At 44.8% G+C, this 25611-nt stretch overlaps 1 protein-coding gene, 1 long non-coding RNA gene and 1 other non-coding gene across 5 annotated transcripts in view; 2 read left to right on the top strand and 1 right to left on the bottom strand.

Annotated features, from left to right (window-relative positions):
• LOC132460648 (receptor-type tyrosine-protein phosphatase-like N) overlaps positions 1-4744 on the top strand; it is a 69078-nt gene extending 64334 nt beyond the window's left edge. For all 3 annotated transcript variants that reach the window (XM_060055443.1, XM_060055445.1, XM_060055442.1), the window contains 3 exons: positions 2031-2095; positions 3493-3566; positions 3662-4744. In XM_060055443.1, the coding sequence (XP_059911426.1) occupies positions 2031-2095; positions 3493-3566; positions 3662-3733 (211 nt within the window). In that variant the 3' untranslated portion in view covers positions 3734-4744. The remainder of the gene's footprint in view (positions 1-2030; positions 2096-3492; positions 3567-3661) is intronic.
• Positions 2784-2902, bottom strand: LOC132462213 (5S ribosomal RNA). The gene has a single exon (XR_009526773.1). It is a non-coding gene; the product is annotated as a 5S ribosomal RNA (ribosomal RNA).
• A 3189-nt stretch (positions 4745-7933) lies between the features above and the next one.
• On the top strand, positions 7934-8658 carry LOC132461090 (uncharacterized). The gene is made up of 3 exons (XR_009526516.1): positions 7934-8284; positions 8353-8424; positions 8513-8658. It is a non-coding gene; the product is annotated as an uncharacterized LOC132461090 (long non-coding RNA).
• The last annotated feature ends 16953 nt before the right edge of the window (positions 8659-25611 follow it).

Below are 25611 nucleotides of genomic sequence, written 5' to 3'. Positions count from 1 at the left end.
TTGCTCTTTCTTGGGTCCCCGGATGTTAACACTGAATTTCGTACACTGAATTTTGATGGTGACTTTGGCGGACAGAATTTTTGGACGTTGAAAATATTTGAGTTGAATATTTTAACGTTGAATTTTTTAACGTTGAATTTTTTAACATTGAAAAATAAAGGTGAACATGATATATTGAAAATGTAAAGAGTTAAATTCATAGGCAAAAAATTCAGATAGGTTATTTCAATGCATAAATAACCTATCTGAATTTTTTATTTTAAAATAAAAACACATTGAATTATAAGCACTGAATATCAGTGCTTATAATTCAATGTGTTTTTATTTTCAAAACCCGATGGCACAGATTTACTTCCATACATGTTCAAGTTGAATGATAATGCATGAATCTATTCATGCTATTCATGACAATTATTTTGGCCATGGTGGATCCAGATCTGTTCCAGAGCATTTCTGCACCTCGGGCAACAGCGCAGGGTTGCCAGGTCCTGCCTGCAAAAATCGTCCTGCCCACATACCGTTCCAAATCCACCCAAAATGTCCTAGAAGCAGCCCAAGTTGTTGTTTTAGCAGCGAAATGCATTGTGTGTGTGTGTGTGTGTGTGTGTGTGTGTGTGTGTGTGTGTGTGTGTGTGTGTGTGTGTGTGTGTGTGTGTGTGTGTGTGTGCTAACACGCTATTTCATGTTGAAATGCGACTGGGTTGGCTCTCAGATAAACGTGTTTCACGTCACAGGGTTTGGGAGGAAGGGGCGGGCCTTCTGAGAGGGGGTTCCGGGGGTTTCCCTCCGGGCGGGAGTTTTGGTTGTTGTAGTTTTCCGGTGGAGCTGTGCCTGCCTGTCCGATTGTGGAATCCAATAAACCTGCTATCAAGCTTACTTCGCTCAATACCTCGCCTGTGGTTATTACAATATCATTAAAAGTTACATAAAATAACGGTTTAATAACACAAACACAGGAAACACGTGAGCTGCTAGTTTAGCGAAAGCAGCGTCCCTCGCAACCTGACGTCGTTGAAACATGCGAGCGAGCCGATTAAATCTTCCTAATAACTATAAAACTAAAGAGCAGACACAATCACTGACTGAAGATTATGCAAGTAAAAAGTATATTTCTCGCTAGAAATGTTATTAGAAACACGTTTAACGGTGAATCGATCCTAAAATATTGCATTTCCCATTCAGATAATAAAGATTAATATGGCTACGTAACAATTTCACCAAATGCCCTGTTGGTCATGTGGCATACATACCTCCCGCGACCTGTAGAGGCGCTTGATACGCTCCAGTGGGTCGTAATCCGTGGCAGTACAAACGACCTATAATTTTGCGGACTTGTTGGAAGATACAAGTGTGTCGATTTGTTCAATGGTTTGAACTTTGGTAAACGGTTGAAAAATGAATGAGTTACGATGTCTAGAAGTAGGTGTATCAGAATGGGCTGACGTCTTCAATGAAAACAGCTGAAAACGAAGCGGTATGAAACTAAAACTGTGATTCTGAAGAAATTTTAAATCATATCGAAATTCTGTTTAGATATTATTGAAGATACAAGTGTGTAGATTTGTTAAATGGTTTGCACGAAGATAAACGGTTGAAAATCGATTTAGTTAGGTTACTTTTACAGTTGAAGTACGATTGATGATTTGAATCATCGACTTTCAGGTTTTTCATCGGGTTTATTTTTTTCTCACGTCGCGCCCCCCCTGAAGAACTCTGGCGCCCCCCAGGGGGGGCGCGCCCCACAGTTTGAAAACACTACTGAATGCGACAGATATATTATAAGCATTATTGGACTGTATGCCACATAAATATAAATGTCTTTACCGGTGTTGCTTATGCCAATAGCCTTTTGAGGCAGTGTTGATTCTGAAAATAAGTGTTAAGGGTTACGTTGTTTTCCGTCAAGAATTTATCCATCTATTTTCCTGTGTAGTCTGATTAGGTGTTGATCAACAGTGTTTTGATTGATTGTTAACCTATAGAGCTCTTAAGGACTGTGTCAGATGTGACACATGATGTTGTTTCCATAGCGACGGGACTGGGCGTTCTGGGACATACATCCTGATTGACATGGTCCTGAACCGCATGGCCAAAGGTTTGTCTGTCTGTCTGTCTGTCTGCCTGTCTGCCTGCCTGCCTGCCTGCCTGCCTGCCTGCCTGCCTGCCTGCCTGCCTGCCTGCCTGCCTGTCTTCCTGTACTTTCTCCAAGTGGCAGACATTCACTTAGTTACAGTAAATAAGTACTAAGCAGCTAACGTGTTTCTGGTCTCTAACCAGCCTGTCAACCAGCCTGTGCACCAGCCTGTGTATCTGGTCTCTAACCAGCCTGTTAACCACAGGCTATAATAATGGATTGAATTCATATAGCGCTTTTCTAGACACTGAAAGACGCTTTTACAGTGAAGGGGGGACCTAACTCACCACCACCAGTATGTAGCCCCCACTGGGGTGATGCACAGCAGCCAATATGCGCCAGAACGCTCACCACACACCAGCTTGAGGTGGAGAGTGAGGGAATTAATGAGTCAGCCAATTATACAGGAGGATGATTAGGGGGCCAGACTGATTGAGCCTGGTTGGGCCAGGACACCGGGGAAACCCCTTCTCTTTGCGATAAGTGCCCTGGGATCTTTTGTGACCTCAGTGAGTCAGGACCTCGGTTTTACGTCTCCTCCGAAAAACGGCGCCTTCCGCAGCACAGTGTCCCCGTCTCTGCACTGGGGCATCAGGAGTGATCTTAAGGCCAGAGGGAAGAGTGCCACCTATTGGCCACCACCCGATACCACTTACAGCACCTGGTATTCCCAGGCGGTCTCCCATCCAGGTACTAACCAGGCCCGACCCTGCTTAGCTTCCGAGATCAGACGAGATCGGGCGTGTCCATGGTGGTAAGGCTGTCATCTAGTCTCTAACCAGCCTGTTAACCAGCCTGTATATCTGGTCTCTAACCAGCCTGTTAACCAGCCTGTTTTTCTGGTCTCTGGCCAGCCTGTTAACCAGCCTGTTAACCAGCCTGTGTATCTGGTCTCTAACCAGCCTGTTAACCAGCCTGTTAATCAGCCTGTGTATCTGGTCTCTAACCAGCCTGTTAACCAGCCTGTGTATCTGGTCTCTAACCAGCCTGTTAACCAGTCTATTAACCAGCCTGGGTATCTGGTCTCTAACCAGCCTGTTAACCAGTCTGTTAACCAGCCTGTTAACCAGCATGTGTATCTGGTCTCTAACCAGCCTGTTAACCAGTCTATTAACCAGCCTGGGTATCCGGTCTCTAACCAGCCTGTTAACAAGCCTGTGTATCTGGTCTCTAACCAGCCTGTTAACCAGTCTATTAACCAGCCTGTTAACCAGCCTGTGTATCTGGTCTCTAACCAGCCTGGTACCCAGCCTGGGTATCTGGTCTCTAACCAGCCTGTTAACCAGCATGTGTATCTGGTCTCTAACCAGCCTGTTAACCAGCCTGTAAACCAGCCTGTGTATCTGGTCTCTAACCAGGCGGTAAGGAGATCGACATTGCGGCGACTCTGGAGCACGTCAGAGACCAGAGGCCGGGGATGGTGAGGACCAAGGTGAGTTACCATGGTTACCTCTCCATCAGTCAGTAAGTTTGTCAAAGGTTAAGGGTCAGTCAGTCAGTCAGACCCTCTCTTCCCGTCTGTTTCAGGACCAGTTTGAGTTTGCGCTGACGGCTGTGGCGGAGGAGGTCAACGCCATCTTGAAGGCCCTCCCCCAGTGAGGCCTGGAGCCCCGCCCCCTCACGCCTGCTCCGCCCTCGACACCGCCCCCTGACCCCGCCCCCTGACCCCGCCCGCCCTTGTGGGCGTCACCCACACATCCGGACCCCCAGCGACAGCCCCCCCCTGGTGTCGTCCTGTACGATGGTTATGTCCAAGATGATGTTGTTGTGTTTGACATCTTGTTTCTCTCTCTCTGTGTCTCTCTCTCTCTCTCTGTGTCTCTCTCTCTCTCTCTCTCTCTCTCTCTCTCTCTCTCTCTCTCTCTCTCTCTCTCTCTCTCTCTCTCTCTCTCTCTCTCTCTCTCTCTCTCTCTCTCTCTCTCTCTCTCTCTCTCTGTCTCTCTCCTCTCTTTGTCTCTCTCTCTCTCTCTCTTTGTCTCTCTCTGTCTCTCTCTCTGTCTGTCTCGTCCCTCCGTTAAGCAAGCTGGGTTTACATCTTCCTGACGCAGTGGGTATGAAAAATACGCTGATTAATGAATTAAAGGGGACTTAAATTGAAAAAGTCTAAACTAATTACAGTTAATCTACTAATTAATTCATTAAAAGAAACCTGGATTTAAAAGGTCTAAGATAATTACAGTTCATCTGCTAATTAATTAATTAAACAGGATTTCAATTGAAAACGTGAAGAGGATTATGTTAATATTAACTGGTCTGAATTCAGCCTTCAGCTTGACGGTTTAGTGATGGTTTTGCTTTGAATCCTGGGAAAAAACAGTTATAATATAGTCATCTGTGATCCTCTGAATCTCGTCCATAACCCAGCTGTAATGGGTCTGAACCAGTATAAACCTTCCTGCTCTAGTCTTCATGTGTTTAAATGTTAAGTGAAATGACGAGGGAGAACGTGATTATGTTCAGATAAACGTAAGACCAACTGTCGCCATCTCCCTTGAACCTTCCTCCTAAAAAAGCCTGAAGCCTTCTCTGTGCTGCTCAGATAGTCGTTTGTTTCTCTATTTTTGTTGTCATGCAAATCAGAAAAATAATAAAAAAATATCTATATTGCTATTCTGTCACAATGAGCTCTTTTAGAAAATAAATATTTTCTTTGGTAAGTGCTGCAATCACTCGGCATCAGGTTGGACATTCTACGACTGAACTGAGGGGGGAGAGGGAGGGGGGTCATGGGGGAGAAGGGGGAGGAGTAATGGGGGAGAGGGGGGGTTGATGGGGAAGGGGGGGGGGGATCGGGAGAGGAGTGTTGATGACGCTGTAATTATCAGTTTTCAATCACATACAATGGACACAAATAATTCTAAATATGATATGAGTATGAATATTAAAATGAGTTATGATGAAATAAAAAATGAAATCACATCCGACTAGCATTAATAGGGGACCGGAGCGATGACTAACGGGTGGGCCGTAACATAACACTGAGCAGACAGGGGGGTCGTGCGCAAAGTACGTCTCTAGTTGGATGTTGAAGGATTTTTTTTTATAAAACAACAAGAAAGAAAGGCTTCACAAATGATAGCGGGACACCGATATAATGAAGCATGGTGGTGTGGGTGCAAAATGATAATGAGGCAGTTCTTCCTGCACTCAATGAGTTTGCTTGCCGACGCTGGGGGGGGTACTAGCCAGAGAGACTTGTTAGCCAGGTAAGGCCTGCCTGCTAGTTCGCAGAGTTGGTTTAACTTCCTTTGCAAAACGACCCATTATGTTTTGGAATTAACGTGTGATAAATGAGGGTGTGGTCTTGCTTCAAGCCAGTGCCATTTTTTATAATGCTGTTTTGTTTGGGGGCAATTAACATGTTTCAAAGACGAGTTTATCGTCTCAAATTGATATAGTAGAGTGAATTACTGTGAAGAAAATAAATATGAACAACTTTTAGAAATGTGTAAAGCGCATTCATTTTGGACCAACTGGAAGAGTGAAGGGCCGAAACATTTATACATCGAAGGGCTATTGTACTTTTAGACAACAGTGATTTGATCAGAGAAGACATGTTCAGGTCAAATATACAACGTTAAAAAATCAATGTAAATATTTTCAACGTCCCCAAATTCAACATGCCAAATTCAGCTGCAAAATGTAATGCCTGACAATTCAGCGTTAACATCCGGGGACCCAAGGAAGAGCAATCGATCCCAGATGCTAGATCGCAGTCAGGCAAGGAGAGCGGGAATAAGAGCTTCTCTGTTACACTGCCAAGCCGGTTTGGTCGCAGCTTGGCACGCCCGGCGATTTCACCTTCTTATCTCAAGTTTCCTGTTTAAAACTGAGGGGGTCAAATCCCCCGTTCGTCACGGCGCAGGGTTTCTTGGTTCACTGGAGAAGGCGGGGCTGCGCACGGTGTCTTAAGAATATTTTTTATACTCCCGAATGTTGTTTTTTTTTATGAATGAAGACCCACATTCAAGAATGAGTTCCCGTCTGAGTGTAGGCTACAAACGCAATGAACTATTTACAAGTGCAAAAACGCCAACATATTCTTTATTTCTTTATTTAACAACACCTCTTAGCCTCCTGGCGTTTTGTGGCGTTTGATACATTGTGGCTGCGCATGTATTTGATCGTAGGCCTACATTTCAGCTGCGCATGTATTTTTGGAATTTTAAATTGCTGCAAAAAATTATGTTGTTGTTGACTTCTAACAGTAATATATCGGCGGTAACCACTGTTTTGGGAGCATTGCGAAATTGCGCCAGCTGCACATCCCGTGGTATTGGATGGGTTTTAATAAAATGCATCCAATACACGGAATTTCCGCTGGTGACGCTGTCACACCAAAATAGTACCGGGGGCGAAAATTGTACCGCCTACGTAATCCACGTTCGAAACATACCGTCATTGTTCGACGCGATTCTCTGTTGCCAGGCAGGTCTCAAAAAACATTTGCGCTCATGTTGCCAAAGACGAAATAAAATAATACAGATAACACTTGTTTTTACTTTATATTTGTATTGTATTGAATTTAGCTAGTAAACTGAGTGTTTAAAGTATATCATAGTCTAGCTAGCTTGTGTTAATACACTCAGTTTACTAGCTAAATGCAATTAAACAATTAAATACAATACAAAGATAAAGTTAGCAACGCTAATAAACGTCATTTGTAAAATAAGTGTTATCTGTTTAATGTTATTTCGTCTTGTTACGCTTAATGAATGAGCGTGAATGTTCGCGAATGTTCACGTCATCGTTCGACGCGATCGTCCGTTGCCAGGCAACGCTCGATGCGATCGTCCGTTGCCAGGCAAGCGTGGACGGTTGCCGTTGCCAGGCAAGCACAAGCGTGGACGGGCCCGAGGCGCATGTAGTCGCGCCACGTGTCAAAGTGACTCCCGGCATGCAGCAGTTGCTCCTGCAGTGCGGAGTTGGGGGAATCCGGGTGAGGAGTTTGGCTGCAACCTGTAGGACATGGCTACAGCCTGGCGCCGGGGTTCTGCCAATTTCTGCTACCCGTCAAATTCTGCTACCTAGTGGTTCTGCGCATGCGCTTCTCGAAAATCACGATCCTGCGTCCATCAGTTTCTGCTACCTTTTAGGCTGATGGTGAGTATTTTCTTTAAAACATGTTTTTAACTTCGCAATTATCTTACAAATATGTTCAACATTGCGCCTTTTGACCTGTAAGCACGTAAATATGTGCACACTTCTGATGAATGTAGAAATAAGATGATATATGTGTTATCTTTACGGGTCTGGGAGCAGCGGAGAAAGTTTTCGTCGGTGTTGGAGGGGGAGGGGGAGGGGGAGGGGGAGGGGACATCTTGTCTTGTTATAACAAGTCGAAATACTTGTGTTTGTAAAGCAATGGAGGAAAGATGGAAACAATCGTTTGACCTCCTGTCTCTGGGAACATTCCAGGAGGGCTGTCCCGAAAAAAATAATAATCAATTAAACCTTAGGAGGTACGCTTCAAAATTTAAGTTAAAGGGTGAGTATCTGAAATACTTGCTTGTTTATAAAGTTTTTATTTAAGATAGCAGGGGTAAAGTAGCCTATGTGGATAGATCAATTGCCTCTATCAAATAATGCTCCCACTGCAGAATGACATTATTTTAAACCAGTACTCACCCTATGAACACTAAGAATATGGGGAGCATATTTTGATACTTGTTTATAACGTCTTTATTTAAGATAGCAGGGGTAAAGTATGTGGATAGACCAATCGCCTCTATCAAATAATGCTCCCACTGCAGAATCCAATTATTTTAAACCACTACTCACCTATGTACACTGTAAGAATATGGGGAGCATATTTTGATGCTTGTTTATAACATCTTCATTGAAGATTTCAGGGGTACAGTATGTAGATAGACCAATACATACAATAAAATGTGTGGATAGTGTATTGGTAAGATAGCTCTTTAATGATGAAAGTTCTTTAATGAATGTTCACTGCAGAAGGAGAGCTCTACGTTGGGAGCAGAAGAGCCATTAAATCCAAAGAGGAGGCAAGACAACTCTTTATAGAGTTGTCTTGGAGAGGAGTTCCACTCCTGTCCAATGGGGGGACATACGGGCATCCTGAAAACCTGCACAGCAATATCCTCCAGATTTGACTGGCTTGGCATATCAGTGGACATTAACAACTGGGTAGGCCATTTGTTTTAGTTATTGTTGTTTTGTGTTTTTGTGTTTTATTAACAGCTACTTTCTTAAAGGTCTTGGAATGTGATAAATGCCAGATGGTTGGAAATCCATTGACTGCTGTCCAGCCATTACAGTGTATACAGGTACATGTGTGCAATGGTATATTATCCAACAGCTATTAATAAAGAAGTATTGAGTGTAAAAATAATTATATTTGTTTTACCTTGATAGGTGTCTGCTGTCTGGGAGCTAATTGGTATTGACCTGACAGGACCTCTCCCAAAAACTGTGGATGGCTTCCAGTACATTTTAACAGCCACAGATTATTTCTCAAAATGGGATGAGGCTTTCCCATTAAAGAAAAAAACTGCAGCTGAAGTGGGACGCCACATCTGCTTTTATTTATTAGACATGGTTATTTATAGACACGGTTGTCCCAAAATAATCTTATCTGATCAGGGAAGAGAGTTTGTTAATGAAGCACGTGCATTTTAATAATACTATTGTAGTCAATACAATTCAGGAACTATTCCTTTCTGCTTGGAATGTTTTTTTAGTTTTTTTTTACTGTAACTGTTTTTATTTCAGCTCAACACCAGCCTTTGCAGTATTTTGGCTATTCAAAGAAGTGTGACAGCTGCCTATCATCCCCAAACCAATGGTCTGGATGAGAACACATTGTTAAACATAACTCATTGACAGTCAGACGGTGCTGGGAGCCATCCAGAGAGAGAGCTACGGATTCCAGACATTCTTCGCGAACCGAGTCCGAGAGATTCAGAAGGCTGGGCGCGTAACTGACTGGTGGTGGATACCAGGCGAGGTCAACATCGCTGATCTAGTCACGAGGGGGTGCTCTCCTGAACTGCTTGGTGAGAACTCTGTGTGGCAGAAAGGACCCAAGTTCCTGTCTAGTCCAGTGGAGGATTGGCCCATGAAGTCCGCTTCAGAAGTGGCAGCTGATGCTAGGGAGATGGTGAGCAAACTCCAGAGAAAGGCCTTTTCGGCAGTCCTCACCAGAGCTCAAGCCAAGAAGTTGTTAAACCCTGCAGGTCCTGTTGGTGAAGGTACAATAGTCAGAGATGGAGTTAGTGGTGCTCCAGCATCCTCAGGGGATGAAATTGACCTCAATTGAGACCAAGGAAACGGAGACGCTGTGGGGAGCCACGCTCATAGACCAAGTGGATCCAAGAAGGTGTAGTCCTCTAACTAAGCTCTGTGGAGTAGTCGTTTATGTCCGCAGAGCTGTGAAGAAGTGGTTGGCCCGTGTAGGCAGGGCCCCTATGCCAGCAAAGTGGGAGGCAGTACTGACAGTAAAGGAACGCAAAGCTGCATTCCAAGACCTGTGCCTAGCCCAGGAGGGAGTTACGTTTCCTGTGTCGACGCTAAACAGGCTCGTTGTCAGCAGGCTTGAAGTCTCAGGACTCCTGAGATGCCATGGTTAAGTCCAGGCCATTACCCAGGGAGAGACCGGTGTGCCCCTGGTCCCCTACAATGCATGGATCAGCACCCTTCTCACACGAGAGGCCCATGAAGCTAACCACGAAGGTGTTGCTGGCACACTCCTCCGGGTGAGGTCTAAAGCATGGGTGGTGCTTGGACCAAGGATTGCCAGAAATGTCATTGACTCCTGTATGCACTGTTGAAAGGCCAAAGCGAGAATGTGCAAACAGGTGATGAGTGAGCTCCCCCTCGAACGAACTGAACCAGCCGCACCCTTCGAATTTACAACATTGGACCTTTTCAGCCCCTATGTCGTTAAAGATACTATAAGACGAAGAACAAAGATGAAAGTCTGGGGTGTGGTGTTCAGCTGTATGGCTTTGAGAGCAGTACATGCCGACATTGTGGAAGTTCTGTCGACGGAAGGATTCCTGAAAGCATACCAGCGCTTCACAGCTCTCAGGGGTCACCCAAGAAAGCTCTGGCCAGATCAAGGGACCAACTTTGTGGGCACCAGGCCAGTATTACAGGAGTTGTATGAGTTCCAAAGTAGCATCGACAAGGATCAAGTCCAGAAGAAGGCGGCAGCTGTAGGAACTGACTGGATGTGGTTGTTTCACCCGGCGGACTCTCCCCACCGAAATGGGGCAGCTGAGGCAGCTGTCCGTGTACTCAAGAGAGGGTTAAGCAGTGTTGGCGAGGAAGGTAACCTGACAGCGCTGGAGTTCCAGACCCTCCTGTACCTGGCTGCTAACCTGTCAAATGAGAGACCAATTGGTGCCAGAGCCCAGGCACAAGATGAGGCCGTCAAAGTCATCACTCCCAACTCTCTTCTGCTCGGTCGCGCAGGACCCAGTGGGGACTCCCGAGGCTTTGAGTATCCTACTTACCCCGTCGTGCGTCTGAGAGCAATCCAGATCGAGGTTGACAAGTTCTGGAAGAGGTGGAGCCAGCTTGCAGGTCCGGGCCTCTACATCCGTCAGAAGTGGCACGCACCTGCTAGAAACGTTGCAGCGGGAGGCCTGGTGTGGTTGGCTGATCTGAACGCGCTGAGGGGCCAGTTCAGGCTGGGTCGGGTCGTGCAGGTGTGTCCCGACGTGAAGGGCGTAGTACGAGATGTGAGGGTGAGAACATGTCAAAGCTGTCCAGTTTTCGGTGGACAGCCCAAGAGGAGCCGAGGTGTGCAGAACTATCCCTCCACCATCCTCCACAGGGACGTTAGGAGGTTGGTGGTTCTGCTTCCAGTGGAGGATCAAGACCCCCCCACTGCCATCCTCCCAGAGGCTGGTGGTGTGTTTCGGTGAAGGATCAAGACCCCCCCACTACCATCGGTGCCATGCCGTAATTCCGACGCCTCATTGTTCCGATGTCTCAATGGTCCGAAATATTTCCCATTAGATCGACATGCCACTATGCCGACGGTTCAATGTTCCGAAAACGGAACCCATTGGTCCGACGGTCCGTTTGTCCGACTTTTCAAAAAGGAGGCGCATTAGGCCGACGGTTCAATATGCCGAATAGGCCAAGGCGCAATTCCACATGTGTGATTATGAAACCAAAAATAAAAGACGATGTAGGCTAAGTTCCAGCAGTGCACTTCACCAAGCCAGACTGTTGCTGTGGGCTTGAACGGTCACAAGAGGTGAATTTATGAAGCGCACGTTATACAAGGACTAATACTTTTCCCGTAAAGAAGTCAACCGGTGAGTGAAAAACAAATATTTTTTTTATCTTTAGTAGCTGTGTGTGGGCCTATATGTGTTGTTTACTGTGTTTACAGTGTGCTTTTAGCCTAAATAATTTCGCTGGTATTGATTTAGTCAAACTTATACCTCATACCGTGTACTTGGTCAAGTGTGTGTGTGTGTGTGTGTGTGTGTGTGTGTGTGTGTGTGTGTGTGTGTGTGTTTGTGTGTGTGTGTGTGTGTTCGTGCCCGTGTTGAGAATTAGACCTACGCTCTCTGTCCATGGGGCTGAAACACTGTCGAAATGAAGTTCACTTCATTTCATTGCGTTGTCACTTTGCTCTCCAATATTCATCGTGAATGTGATATGTAGGCCTATGTTGTATTTTGGAGAGAGAGTGAGAGAGAGTGAGAGAGAGCGAGAGAGAGCGAGAGAGAGCGAGAGAGAGCGAGAGCGCGAGCGAGGTATAAAACTCTTTATATGTAGGCCTATTCAGCATATTGAACCGTCGGCCTAATGCGCCTCCTTTTTGAAAAGTCTGACAAACTGACATTCGGACCAATGGGTTCCGTTTTCGGAACATTGAACCGTCGGCATAGTGGCATGTCGATCTAATGGTTCCGACGGACCATTGAGACGTCGGAACGAGGTGTTGGAATTACTGGCAGGCCCCCTACCATCCTCCCGGAGGCTGGTGGTGTGTTTCGGTGAAGGAGGTCTTCCAGTGTGCCCATTAAAGAGTGGTACCTGAAGTCCACCCTGCCTCTGGCCTTCACCAGTACCCCAAACATCTCTGCCAGCCCAAGGCCTGCCTCCCCTTCTACCTGGTTCATCCTGCTATTGTAAACAGCCATTTTGGCTTGCCCGACCACAAACAAACACCATTTCTTTGAATTTTCCTTATTGTAACTAGCACCAAGGATGAAAGCAGCCTCTGACCAAACCTCTCCACAATTTAAAAACACAGCTTTTAAAATATGAAAGAGGACTCCCAGTCTGTGACAGTCCAAATAGCAATGGACTAGAGTCTCAGTTTCGTCACAGAATGGACAGTTCTCGGACACCGTGGGGTTGATTTTTCCAATGAAGCTATTCACAGCCAGAGCCCCCTGCAGGATCCTCCACTGCAGGTCTCCTGTCCTCTTGTTAAGGGGAGGCTTGTACAAGAGCCTCCACAAAGACACACGGCCCTGCAGCCTCTCCTTCCACACCGTGTCCCTCCGATTGCTCAGCTTGTGTTTGTGTGTAGCCACCACACAGGACTTGTATATGCTTTTCCCCGAAAGAAAGTGTAAATCCATCCTGGACTTGGAAAGGCCCATGGGTTTCGCCAGTCCGGTCTGATCCACCGACAGTCCGAGCTCTGGAAACGGATCCCCTTCGTCCGGTACATCTGCCCCGCTGAAGTAGTCCCTCAGCATCTCTCGCTCCTCACTGGTCAATCTGCTAATCCATTTGTTTATGATGTCTCTGGTGGGCCGGCTGGACCTCAGACCCAGGAGAGAAGCCACAGCCTCAGTGTTGTGGAGCCCGGGCCCTGCCACGTCCACCACCTGCCTCACCTTGATCACCCCAGTGGAGCGCAGGCGCTGGGTGAGGCCAGGGCTGCTGCCATCTCGCACGTCCAGCCGAGCTCCGCACACCAGGGGCTCCTCCAGGAGACAGAACAGAGACACAGCGGGCCCCAGTCTGTCCCATTTAAAAAGAGTCCATGCTTTGAAAACATCATGATAAAAAGGAGGCAAACTACACACATGAAAAGAAACACAATTCAATAAAAACAAGGATTTGTCTTGAAAGAGACCCTCAAACTCCCTCCTCCAGTCTGTTTCATTAAAAACATCACTGTGAGTCTCCTGGAGCATCATTATATTTTTTAAGTTTAAGAGTTTCAAACAGGCAAGCCCTCTTCCTCACATCTCTAGCTCCATTTAGATTAAGAGTGGAAACCTTAAAAGAAGTCATTGCTTTTGATGTGAGGAGAGACACACAGATGAGAAGAAACAGGAGGCCAACTGCTCTACACATAGTCTTCAGCATGTAGCTCTTGTTTGAGTCTCAGAGCAATCTTCTTCAATCTGTAGACTTCTTGCTCAGAGAAACCTCCCCCCCCCTCTGATGCTCATCTGAGTCTTGACTGAAAGCAACAGCATATTCTTATCTGCAAAATACTCTTCAAATTGGACATTCTTCATATTTTTTGTTTTTTGAAGGAACATTTGTATGCTATGTACTGTGTACAACTCTTCCAACTGAGAGGCAGAAAGCAGCGTTGAGTCTGTGAGGGGCTGACTGCCTGTGGCACCGTCCTCCATCTCATCCTCCTCACTAGACTATACCTCTGCCTGCTCCTCCTCCTCCTCACTAGACACTGACTCTGTCTGCTCCTCCTGCTCTCCACTAGCCGCTGCTTTCTTGGCTTTGGAGCCACAGGTTTCACTACCCTGTTTTCTCTTGAGGAGAGGAGGTTTACACACAGTATCTTCTTCCTCCTCCATCACCCCTTCCTCACTGCCACTGCATCCCTCTGCTGCAGCAGGGATGAGCCCAGCCTCAACAGTCTCTGCTGACTCTTTGACTGCATTATTCCCCTCCTTCTGAACAATACATTCGCTCTGCCTTCCATTTTCAACACCCAGAATTGCATCTTCTGGATTTTATCCAAACTGCTTTTCATTTTCAACACTTTTAGATCAGACCTGGGCATTGTACGGCCCGCGGGCCAAATACGGCCCGCGGGATGATTCTGACCGGCCCGCAAAAGATTACATGATAATAATAATTAAAAAAAAATAATATATATATATATATATATATTTTCGAATTATCTTATGGGTGGACTAAAACCGCTTTGCTTTTATTTTGAAGCCCATTTATTCTCACAGTGCACGCAATCATGCACGTCAACTGTGCACGTGAAATGCGTGTGATTGATAACCTGTCTTCCTTCCGTGTCACCCCTGAACTGTTGACCTTCCTTGTCACCCGGGAAAAATGCGAAAATGTCGGCTCATGCCAAAAAGAGGAAAGTGAATGCCGAATGCAGAACTTTCAAACAAATATGGACTACTAATTTTTTCTTTACTGAAGTCAATCTGTAGACTTCTTGCTCAGAGAAACCTCCCCCCCCTCTGATGCTCATCTGAGTCTTGACTGAAAGCAACAGCATATTCTTATCTGCAAAATACTCTTCAAATTGGACATTCTTCATATTTTTTGTTTTTTGAAGGAACATTTGTATGCTATGTACTGTGTACAACTCTTCCAACTGAGAGGCAGAAAGCAGCGTTGAGTCTGTGAGGGGCTGACTGCCTGTGGCACCGTCCTCCATCTCATCCTCCTCACTAGACTATACCTCTGCCTGCTCCTCCTCCTCCTCACTAGACACTGACTCTGTCTGCTCCTCCTGCTCTCCACTAGCCACTGCTTTCTTGGCTTTGGAGCCACAGGTTTCACTACCCTGTTTTCTCTTGAGGAGAGGAGGTTTACACACAGTATCTTCCTCCTCCATCACCCCTTCCTCACTGCCACTGCATCCCTCTGCTGCAGCAGGGATGGGCCCAGCCTCAACAGTCTCTGCTGACTCTTTGACTGCATTATTCCCCTCCTTCTGAACAATACATTCGCTCTGCCTTCCATTTTCAACACCCAGAATTGCATCTTCTGGATTTTATCCACACTGCTTTTCATTTTCAACACTTTTAGATCAGACCTGGGCATTGTACGGCCCGCGGGCCAAATACGGCCCGCGGGATGATTCTGACCGGCCCGCAAAAGATTACATGATAATAATAATTAAAAAAAAAATATATATATATATATATATATATATATATTTTCGAATTATCTTATGGGTGGACTAAAACCGCTTTGCTTTTATTTTGAAGCCCATTTATTCTCACAGTGCACGCAATCATGCATGTCAACTGTGCACGTGAAATGCGTGTGATTGATAACCTGTCTTCCTTCCGTGTCACCCCTGAACTGTTGACCTTCCTTGTCACCCGGGAAAAATGCGAAAATGTCGGCTCATGCCAAAAAGAGGAAAGTGAATGCCGAATGCAGAACTTTCAAACAAATATGGACTACTAATTTTTTCTTTACTGAAGTCAAAGGTAAACCTGTGTGTTTGGTTTGTGGGGAGCATGTTGTCGTGTTTAAAGAGTACAATTTGAAACGGCATTACGAGACGAAACTCGTAATGCAAAAACTTGACTGATGCCGAACGAGCGCGGACATCCACGGATTTACTAAAAAAGCTAGAAAAACAACAAGGCTTTTTTACAAAGCTGCATGCAGCCAGAGATGCTGCAACCAGAACCAGCTTTGTGATAGCCCACAAAATCGCCCAGAACAGTAAGCCATTCTCGGAGGGGGAGTTTGTGAAAGAGTGCATGGTCGAGTCTGCAGCACTGCTATGCCCAGAGAAAAAAAAGAAGTGTTTGAAAACATCCCGCTCTCCCGCCGCACCGTGACGAGAAGGGTGGAGGACATCGCAGAGAATCTGGAGTTTCAGCTGCAAAGTGAAGTGGGAAGCTTCGACTTTTTTTCTTTGGCTTTGGATGAGAGCTGTGACGTCCGTGACACAGCCCAGCTGCTCATATTTCTCCGGGGGATAACGCCTCGTGCCCACTGCACCGTCAGTCAACGGACGTGGGAAGGCGTGGCTGACGGATGGGGGAGTAGTCTTTGCAGATGCATCCGTCAGCCAATCAAATCGGTTCGCCGGGTTCTTCCCGCTTCTTCCTGCTTGTTGCGAGGCAAGATGACCCGCTTTCCCGCTTTCCAGTATCGTCAGAGCCCGAGTCGCGTCACAGTGCTTACATTTGCATACGCGATCTGATTGGATGACGGAACCGTCGCTGCCGAAAAAGTTGAACATTTTTCAACTTTCTGACGGTGGCGAACGCTCCAACTGAACGGACGGATCCACAATGCATTGCGCGTCCGTCCCCATTCAAAGTCAATGGGCAACGGACAACTGACGGAGGTAGTGGGCACGGGGCGTAACGCGCAACTTCAAGCTTATGGAGGAGCTGGCAGCAGTGCGGCCAATGAAAGCAACCATAACGGGGAGTGATCTGTTCACCGAGGTAAACGCATGCATGGACAAACTGGGACTCGAATGGGACAGACTGGCAGGTGTCACTATACGGATGGATGTCGGAATTTGACAGGGAAAAATGTTGGGCTTTTGAAAAGAATGCAAGATAAAGTAGGGTGACCAGGGCGAGGCGAAAACATGGGTATTTTTTCTTTAGTTCGTCCGTGAACTTACATTTACGTTTAGGCATGGCTGCAGATGTAATGTGCTGTTGTAAACAGAGTGGAAGCGGCAAGGTGCTCAATGTTGCCAGATTGGAAAGGGCAAAGTAACGTACCAAAGGCTCAAAATGGTCGTATTTGGAGGATAATTATCGTGGCTCTGGCAACCCTGAGATCGGTCACCCAATGACAGACTCTCTCTACAGTCAGCTCGCGCAAGAAGGTGGAACGTAAGGGAGATACCATTTCCAGAACTTGGAAGGCCGTAATAACCATAGACATATACAATGGTAATAACTAGTAGGTTATGTGAAAGATCCAGAAACACAAATATGCGACGAGGCAAAAACAAATATGCGACGAGATAATGTCCGAAAACCGGACATTATCATCAATTAATAAAACCCCCCCGGACCGGGGGGGTTTTGTCCGGGGAAAAGAGGACGTTTGGTCAGCCTAGATAAAGTGAGTGAACTCAACGCTGAGCAGAAATTCGTGTTTATACATTGTATTATTCATCAGCAAGCGTTGTGCAAGTCAGTGCTAAAACGTAGCCATGTGGTTGATGTTGTTGCTACAACAGTTATTTTCATCAGAGCGCAAGCATTAAATCACAGGCAGTTTGTTTCACTATTGGAGGAGCAAGAGAGCGAACATGGTGATGTCAGGTACCACACAGCTGTCAGATGGCTCAGCCTGGGCAAAGTGCTGAAAAGGTTTTGGGATCTGAAATCAGAGATAAAAGAGTTTTGTGAGATGAAAGGCAAAACCATCCTAGAGCTGTCTGATAAGGACTGGACGGCAGATTTAACATTTGCTGTTGATGTGACTGCAATGATGAATAAACTGAACACACAACTGCAGGGCAAGGGCCTTTTTGCTCATGAAATGCATAGCCATTTGAAAGCCTTCATGACAAAGTTGCAATTAATTTCAAGGCAACTGCAGCAACAATCTCGAACACATGAAGACCCTGCAAGTAGTCAAACTATCAGCTGATCACCGGCACAGGTACTCATCCATGTTAGGAGTACTGCATGATGAATTTTCAAGGCGTTTAAGATTTAAAAAAGGTTGAGGATGAAATGCAGCTGGTTTCCTCTCCCTTTACCTGCAGTGTTGATAGTGCACCCACTGATGTTCAGCTTGAACTCATTGACCTGCAGTCTGATTCACTACTGAAAGAGCACTTTAAGTCAGCATCACTGCTAGAATTCTACTCTGCTCTCAAGGAGGAGAACTTTCCAAACATGAGGAGACATGCTCAGAAGATGTTGGTTCTCTTTGGATCCACCTACATATGTGAACAGACATTCTCAGTCATGAAGTTGACCAAATCCAGGTACAGATCCTCTCTCACTGATGAACATCTGTCAGCTGTGCTTCGCATCTCCACCTCAGACATTCAACCTGACTTTGATGGACTTGTTAAAGCTCAACAGAGACTGGATTTCTCACACTGAATGAAAAAAAACAACTGAAGAACAATAAAATGTGGGAATATAACAAGTGAAATGGGACACTTGACCCTTTCCTTTTTTTCTGCACAGTAAAAAAAAAAAAGAACTGAAGAACACTAAAATGTGGACACTTTTCTTTACAGTTACACAGTTCAGTGACATGTCTTGTTTATTTTGGCTACAAAGATGATGTGATGTCTTTAGAAAGCTAAGAAAATCCCTGTTTCAATAGTATATGAAACTCAAAATGCCCTTTGTTATTAATGTGACTGAAAATGAGTCAAATGTTTCACATTTTGTTTATCAGTTTGGAAATTCTATTTGAATAAATGATATTTTTGAAATCTAACCACACCTTTTAATTGCCAAATAATAACATAGACTCTTACCAGCGGTCAAAACAATGCCATTTACTGCTTTTTATATGGAAATAAAATGTAAATTATGCATAATTGAGTTCGGCATTTTGGCCCAGCCCTCGAAATTATTTTCAGTTGCTCATTTGGCCCCCTGGGAAAAATAATTGCCCACCCCTGTTTTAGATGCTTTCATGGGACTTTCACCACACTGCTTTGCATCCTCAACATCTAGCCTTTTCCCCTCAACATTGGCAACACACTGAATGTGGTTCTCCACATCTGCCCCCCTCTGTTTCACCGTCTCAACACCGGCCGAGATCCCTGCTGTCGCCTCCGCAGACTCAGCTCGCTTTGCAGGGGTTTTCTCCGGGCAAGCTCTCACGAGATGCCCCTCCTTGCCGCATCAAAAACATTTCAGAGTGCCAGAGTTGACAAACACACAAAATCATTAACTTTAATGCTGAAAAACAAATTCTGCTCCGCGTCCTTTTTATCCAAAATCATATGCACCTGCCGTCTGTACCCCACGACATGCCTCATCAGGGGAGACTTGAAACCCGACGGCAACTTCCTTATAGCAGACACGACTTTCCCGTGCCTCGACAACTCCCTGATCAACAACTCATCCCCGATAAACGGGGGGATGTTGGAGATAGTGACCCTTGCCGCAGGTGTAGTTAGCGGAGACACTGATACAAATGAATCATTAACCACAATGCCGGTCTCCACTACTTTGTTTGCTTTCGCCACGCTGTCAACAAAAATCACGACTGCCCCGTTCATCCGGGCAGCGGACTTAATGCTACTATGCCCGATCAACTCTCCCACTGCCAAACCGCAATCCTCAACCGAGCAAGGAAAAGTCGGGGAGATCTTGAAGCCGTGCATTCGGCTCAGATCGCCGAACGCCACCATGCTTCAGGCGCACCGACCAGCGGCCGCTGGTCGATCGCACAAAACACCCCAAAGAATACAAAACCCCACAAAAAAAACCTTACAAAACCTTCACCTACCTATAATAGATCCAATTACCCAAAAAAACTAAGAAAAAAGTTTTGAAAAACCATTCAATATCGCTCTCACACACGCTCTGCAAAACACACGCCTTCCGCTCAATGAGAGAGAGAGAGAGAGAGAGAGAGAGAGAGAGAGAGAGAGACGGGGAGAGAGAGAGGGAGAGAGAGAGAGAGACAGAGAGAGAGAGAGACGGAGAGAGAGAGACAGAGAAAGAGAGAGACAGAGAGAGAGAGAGTGTGAGAGAGACGGGGAGAGACAGAGAAAGAGAGAGACAGAGAGAGAGACGGGGAGAGAGAGTGAGAGAGAGACGGGGAGAGACAGAGAGAGAGGGACAGAGAGACAGAGAGAGAGACGGGGAGAGAGAGACGGGGAGAGAGAGAGAGAGAGAGAGACCGGGGGAGAGAGAGAGAGAGAGAGAGAGAGAGAGAGAGAGAGAGAGAGACGGGGAGAGAGAGAGAGAGACGGGGAGAGACAGAGAGAGAGAGAGAGAAAGAGAGAGACCGGGGGAGAGAGAGAGAGAGAGAGAGAGAGAGAGACGGGGAGAGAGAGAGAGAGAGAGAGAGAGAGAGAGAGAGAGAGAGAGAGACAGAGAGAGTGTGTCCGGCCGTCTGTCTGTGGTTTCTTTCTACAACCGACACAGAGACACTGAGGCACCCCCCCCAACCAAAACCCAGGGAGGAGGTCCCAGAATAAAATCGGAATAACATTTATTGTTTTATTTATAATTTCTCATTAATATATAATTATTCTTATTATTCTTATTATTCACTAATAAAACAAGAAATCATCGGCTGAACACACGAGAACATTCAGTTGGATCCACTGAGTTGTTTATTACAATTATGCTTCATTAACAAAAAAGACAGAAAAATAGTCCCTTACATGTAGGCAAGGCAAGGCAAGGCAACTTTATTTATATAGCACTTTTCATACACAAGGCAGACTCAAAGTGCTTCACATATAAACAGTTTCATACAATAAAATAAAATAATAGGTAAGTAAAAGAAAAACATATGCAAAAATAGAAAGTTAAAAAGGCATTTTAGTATTAAAATAGTAAATAAAGGCAAAGTTATTTAGCAGAAAGCTATAGCAAACATAAAAGTCTTCAGTCTTGTTTTAAAGGTGCTCAGAGTTGGGGCAAGTCATAAATCCTCTGGGAGTTTATTCCAGCTATTTGTTGCATAGTAACTAAATCCTGCTCTCCCATGTTTTGTGTTTACTCTGGGGATAATTAACAGATTGGTCTCGGAGCTTCTTAGTGGTCTAAAAGGCTGATGTAGTGGAAGCATATCAGTTAAATATTTTGGGCCTAAACCATGTAGGGATTTATAGGTAAGCAACATGATTTTAAAATCAATTCTCTGACTTACAGGAAGCCAATGTAACGATTTCAGAATTGGTGTAATATGATCAAATCTTATGGTCTTTGTTTGAACTCTAGCAGCAGCATTCTGAACAAGCTGAAGCTTCCTCAGTGTTTGTTTTGGGAGACCTGTAAGGAGACCATTGCAGTAATCAAGCTTACTAGTGATAAAGGCATGTACAAGTTTTTGTAAGTCTTCGGTGGACATGAGCCCTCTAAGTCTTGCTACATTTTTAAGGTGATAATATGCCGATTTTGTAACTGATTTGATTTGACTAACAAAATGTAAATCTGAATCCATGATAACCCCTAGATTTCTGGCTTTGATTGAGGTTTTCAGGGACAGAGAGTGAAGGTGTTGGGTTACTTTAAGCCTTTCTGTTTTAGAACCAAATACAATTATCTCTGTTTTGTCCTCATTTAGTTTAAGGAAATTTCGGCACATCCATTCCTTCACTTGCTCAATGCACTGGCACAGCAGATCTATGGGCCGATAGTCATTTGGTGATAGCGATACATAGATTTGCGTGTCATCAGCATAGCAATGATGGTCAATATTGTTATTTTGCATGATTTGCCCTAGTGGGAGCATGTAGATGTTGAATAGAGAGGGTCCTAAGATCGAACCTTGTGGGACTCCACAAGGTTCGAACAAAAGTCGCCAATGGAAACAAAGTAGTTCCTACTTTGTAGGTAGGACCTGAACCAATTTAAGACAGTGCCTGAAAGCCCCACCCAGTTTTCTAACCTTTCCAGAAGTAATGTATGGTCTACAGTGTCGAATGCAGCACTGAGGTCAAGTAGCATTACAGTTTTTTCCTATCGTTTTCGGTCATGTACCCATACTATGGTCACTTTTCCCTATCACTTAACACAGTGGGCTTTAGAGACACACACCTCTGCATATCTGTTAACCTTTGGTGCAAAATGCACTACAACAACCACACCACAAACAATGCTGCCATAACTTAACACATGTTTCCTCTCAGAACACTATGACCTAAAAAACACTAACATCTTGAAGCATTGCCAATTGCATAGATAAAATGTTGCTGTGTCCTCCAGTTTGGCATAGATTTCCTGTAGTGTTGCATTGAAAAAAAGAGAAAAAACACAGACAAACACTTCTTTGGACTACAGTAATAAAGTTTGTAATATTACAGTATGACAATCCAAGCCAAGTATCTGCTGACAGTGTTCATATGTCGGTTTACCTCCCACAAAATATGTCACAATTGAGTGTGGTAAATGTACTGTAATTGTAAATACAGTAAATACTGTAAGTGTTTTATGAGAAACTGAGAATAACAATTTTCAGTTTTTGTAATGCAAATTACATACAGTAAGTACGTAATATATGATCCAGAAACAAATCACAAACACAACCGTTTTTTTCACTGTGCTTTACTTTTTGGAGATTTTGTGTTACACAAAACAGAAAATACATTACAAAGTCAAAAAATAAATAAACTATAAACTCAATATTTTTTCTTATTCAAACATGTAACTTCATTTGTCTTTCCAAATGCAGCATCTTTCCATCTACAGTGATCTAAATTACTGATAAGTTAGGTTTTGAACAGAAAGTTCACTGTTTTGAACAGAGTATCTAAACATTGGTAAAATATGCTGTAGTTCCACAGCGTTTTGCCGGTAGTGAACATTGACTGGGGCAGGTATCCATGAAATTTGGAAGAAGGCGTCATTGCCAGCATTTGTATCTTAGCATAGGGGCAAGTAACCACAGTTTGGTTCACATGGTCTACTGGTGTGCTCACTGTGTGAAGTGTTAAGGGAATGTGAACATGGTTTAGGTAAATTGCCTAAAACGATAGGAAAAAACTGTAGTATTGAGGTTTTGCCAGAGTCTGTGTTAAGACGGATGTCGTTTACAACTTTAATAAGGGCGGTCTCAGTGCTGTGTAGGGGTCGAAATCCTGATTGGAAGGTGTCATAGCATCCAGTTGATGCCAGGAAGTGATTTAGTTGCTGGAGGACAACTTTCTCAATGATTTTACTTATGAAGGGTAGATTCGATATTGGTCTGTAGTTGTTAATAATAGAGGCATCTAGGCTCCGCTTTTTTAAAAGGGGTTTAATAACTGCAGTTTTCAAAGCTTTTGGGAAAATGCCTGACTGGAGAGAGTTGTTAACTATCTGCAATATGTCTACTGCTAGGCAGTCGAAAACATTCTTAAAGAGGTTGGTAGGTATAGTATCAAGGCAACAGGTGGATGGCTTTAGTTGTGTCACAATTTCCACAAGATTTTGAGAGTCTATAACATTAAAGTATGCCATCCTTGCCACGTAATTTTTGCCTGAACAGGGTGGTAGTCCAACATTTTTGTTTGAAGTGGAGATATTGATGGCGCGTCTGATACCTTCAATTTTATCAATATAAAAAGCTGCAAACTCATTGCATTTCTGCGTGGAATGGAGATCAGGTGGAATTTCTGTTGGGGGGTTGGTCAGTCTGTCAACAGTTGCAAATAGGGTTTTTGCATTATTAGTGTTGGTTTTAATGATATTGGAGAAAAATGTTTCTCTAGCATTTTTTAAGTCTAACTTGTAGGCACGGAGGCTCTCTTTATAGATATCATGGTGAATATGAAGTTTTGTTTTACGCCAGATGCGTTCAACCTTCCTGCATTCCTTTTTCTGTGCTGTTACAGAAGCAGCTTTTCTCCAGGGTGCCTTTTGCTTTCCAGAAATCGTTTTAACCATATAAGGTGCAATGACATCTATGACTTTCAAAATTTTCAAATTAAAGTTTTCTACAAGATCATCAGGAGAACATGGGTTTAGAGGTGGTAGCAAGGGCCAAAGGCCTTTTTAAAAAGTACATTAGAATCTTCATTGATATACCGTTTTTTGACAGTGTTTGATTTTGTCTGTATATCGGGAATAAAAGATATGTTAAAGAAAACACAAAAGTGGTCAGACAAGGAAGGATCAGTCACAGAGAGATCAGAAACATTGAGGCCCTTTGTGATAACCAGGTCTAGAGTGTGCCCCTTACAATGAGTAGCCTCTTTCACATGTTGAGACAGTTCAAATGTGTCCAAAATGGCAAAAAGTTTTTTTGCACACTTGTCATTCAAATCATCAGTATGAAAATTGAAGTCACCAGTTATAACTAGACAGTCAAATTCTGTGGAGATGCTAGACAATAATTCTGTGAAGTCATCGAAAAAATTTGCAGAATATGTGGGTGGCCTGTAAATAATTAATAGGAGAACTCTGGGGGAGCATTTCAATACAGCACTATTCGAACGATGGAAAATCACCAAATAACATCTGTTTCCCCTGAAATACATTTTTAAATATAGCAGCAACCCCTCCACCTCTTTTTCCAGATCTACATGCATCAAAAAAGTTATAGTTGGGAGGAGCTGTCTCTATCAGAACGGTTGCACTGTTAATTTGTTCCAGCCATGTTTCAGTTAAAAACATAAAATCCAGTTTAGAAGTGGTAATAAAATCATTAACTCAAAATGATTTGTTATTAAGAGACCTCACATTAAGTAGAGCCATCTTGATGGTGTTGTTGATAGGCTTTAAGGTTGTTTTTGGTTTGGAGGCAATAGATATGAGATTTGTGAGGTTAGCAGTGTGTCTAATGCCGCTTTTCCACTGCATGGTACCAGCTCGACACGACTCGACACGACTCGACTCAGCTCGCATTTTTTGCGTTTCCACCGCGGTACCATGGTATCTGGTACCTGAAGTGGCTGCTTTTTCTAGTACCTACTCGCTCTAGGTACCAAGCGAGCTGAGCCGATGCTAAAAGGTGACGTCGGCAGACGGCCGGCGACTGATTGGCCAGAGAGTGTGACGAAGTCACGAGAGCGACATGGCAACCATGCTGGTAACATCCATAGCAGCGCCGCAGCCAACATGTTCCACTTCTCCAACTTCTTCAACATGCCGGCTAATAATAGTAATGTGATCGATGTCCTCCATTGTTGTTATGTGGGTTCTGTCCATGTGTGGGTTGCGTATGTGTTGTTTGCGTCGCGTACACAAATGCGTCACGGCCCTTTCGCGCAGCCGACCCCGCCCACGTCCAGGAGGTACTATTTGCGGTGGAAAAGCACCCGTGTTGCTACCGTGTCGAGTCGTGTCGTGTCGAGTCGTGTCGAGTCGAGCTACATGTGCGGTGGAAAAGCGGCATAAGTTTCCCTTTGTTTACTCTCTTAGTGGTTACAGCATGAATGCGAAAGTTGCCCTGCTTTGACGTAGGCAACCTTGGGTTTAGCAGATTATGTGAAACTTCCTTTATACTGTGTCTACGGCTGAACCCTTTTTTGTCTCAGTAATACTCATGACTACTATCAGTATAGTGGGGGGGCTGGGGCGCCATCCTCTTGGGTGTTATCAGCCTGTCGCCATCACATGGCGATGCTATCAATGACCCAGATATAAGTTTGCTGCCAACATATTCCAGTCTCTTGTATTCGGCTGGAAAATCGCAAAGGGAGGAGACATTGGGGCTGGAGAGATAGCTATGGGAGAGATGAGGCTGGAGGTCACCACAAAGGGAGGAGACATTGGGGCTGGAGAGATAGCTATGGGAGAGATGAGGCTGGAGGTCACCACAAAGGTAGGGGACATTGTGGCTGGAGAGATAGCTATGGGAGAGATGAGGCTGGGGGTCATCGTAGTAATGCAGAGGAGGGTGGTCGTTCCTCGCCAAGCCGGCCACCCCCCTCAGCACAGTGTTGAGGGCGTCGG

Source organism: Gadus macrocephalus, chromosome 7 (assembly GCF_031168955.1).
Source record: "Gadus macrocephalus chromosome 7, ASM3116895v1".
Lineage (NCBI taxonomy): Eukaryota > Metazoa > Chordata > Actinopteri > Gadiformes > Gadidae > Gadus > Gadus macrocephalus.
Note: the sequence above shows the minus strand (reverse complement) of the source record. Positions and strands in the feature narration are given on the sequence as shown.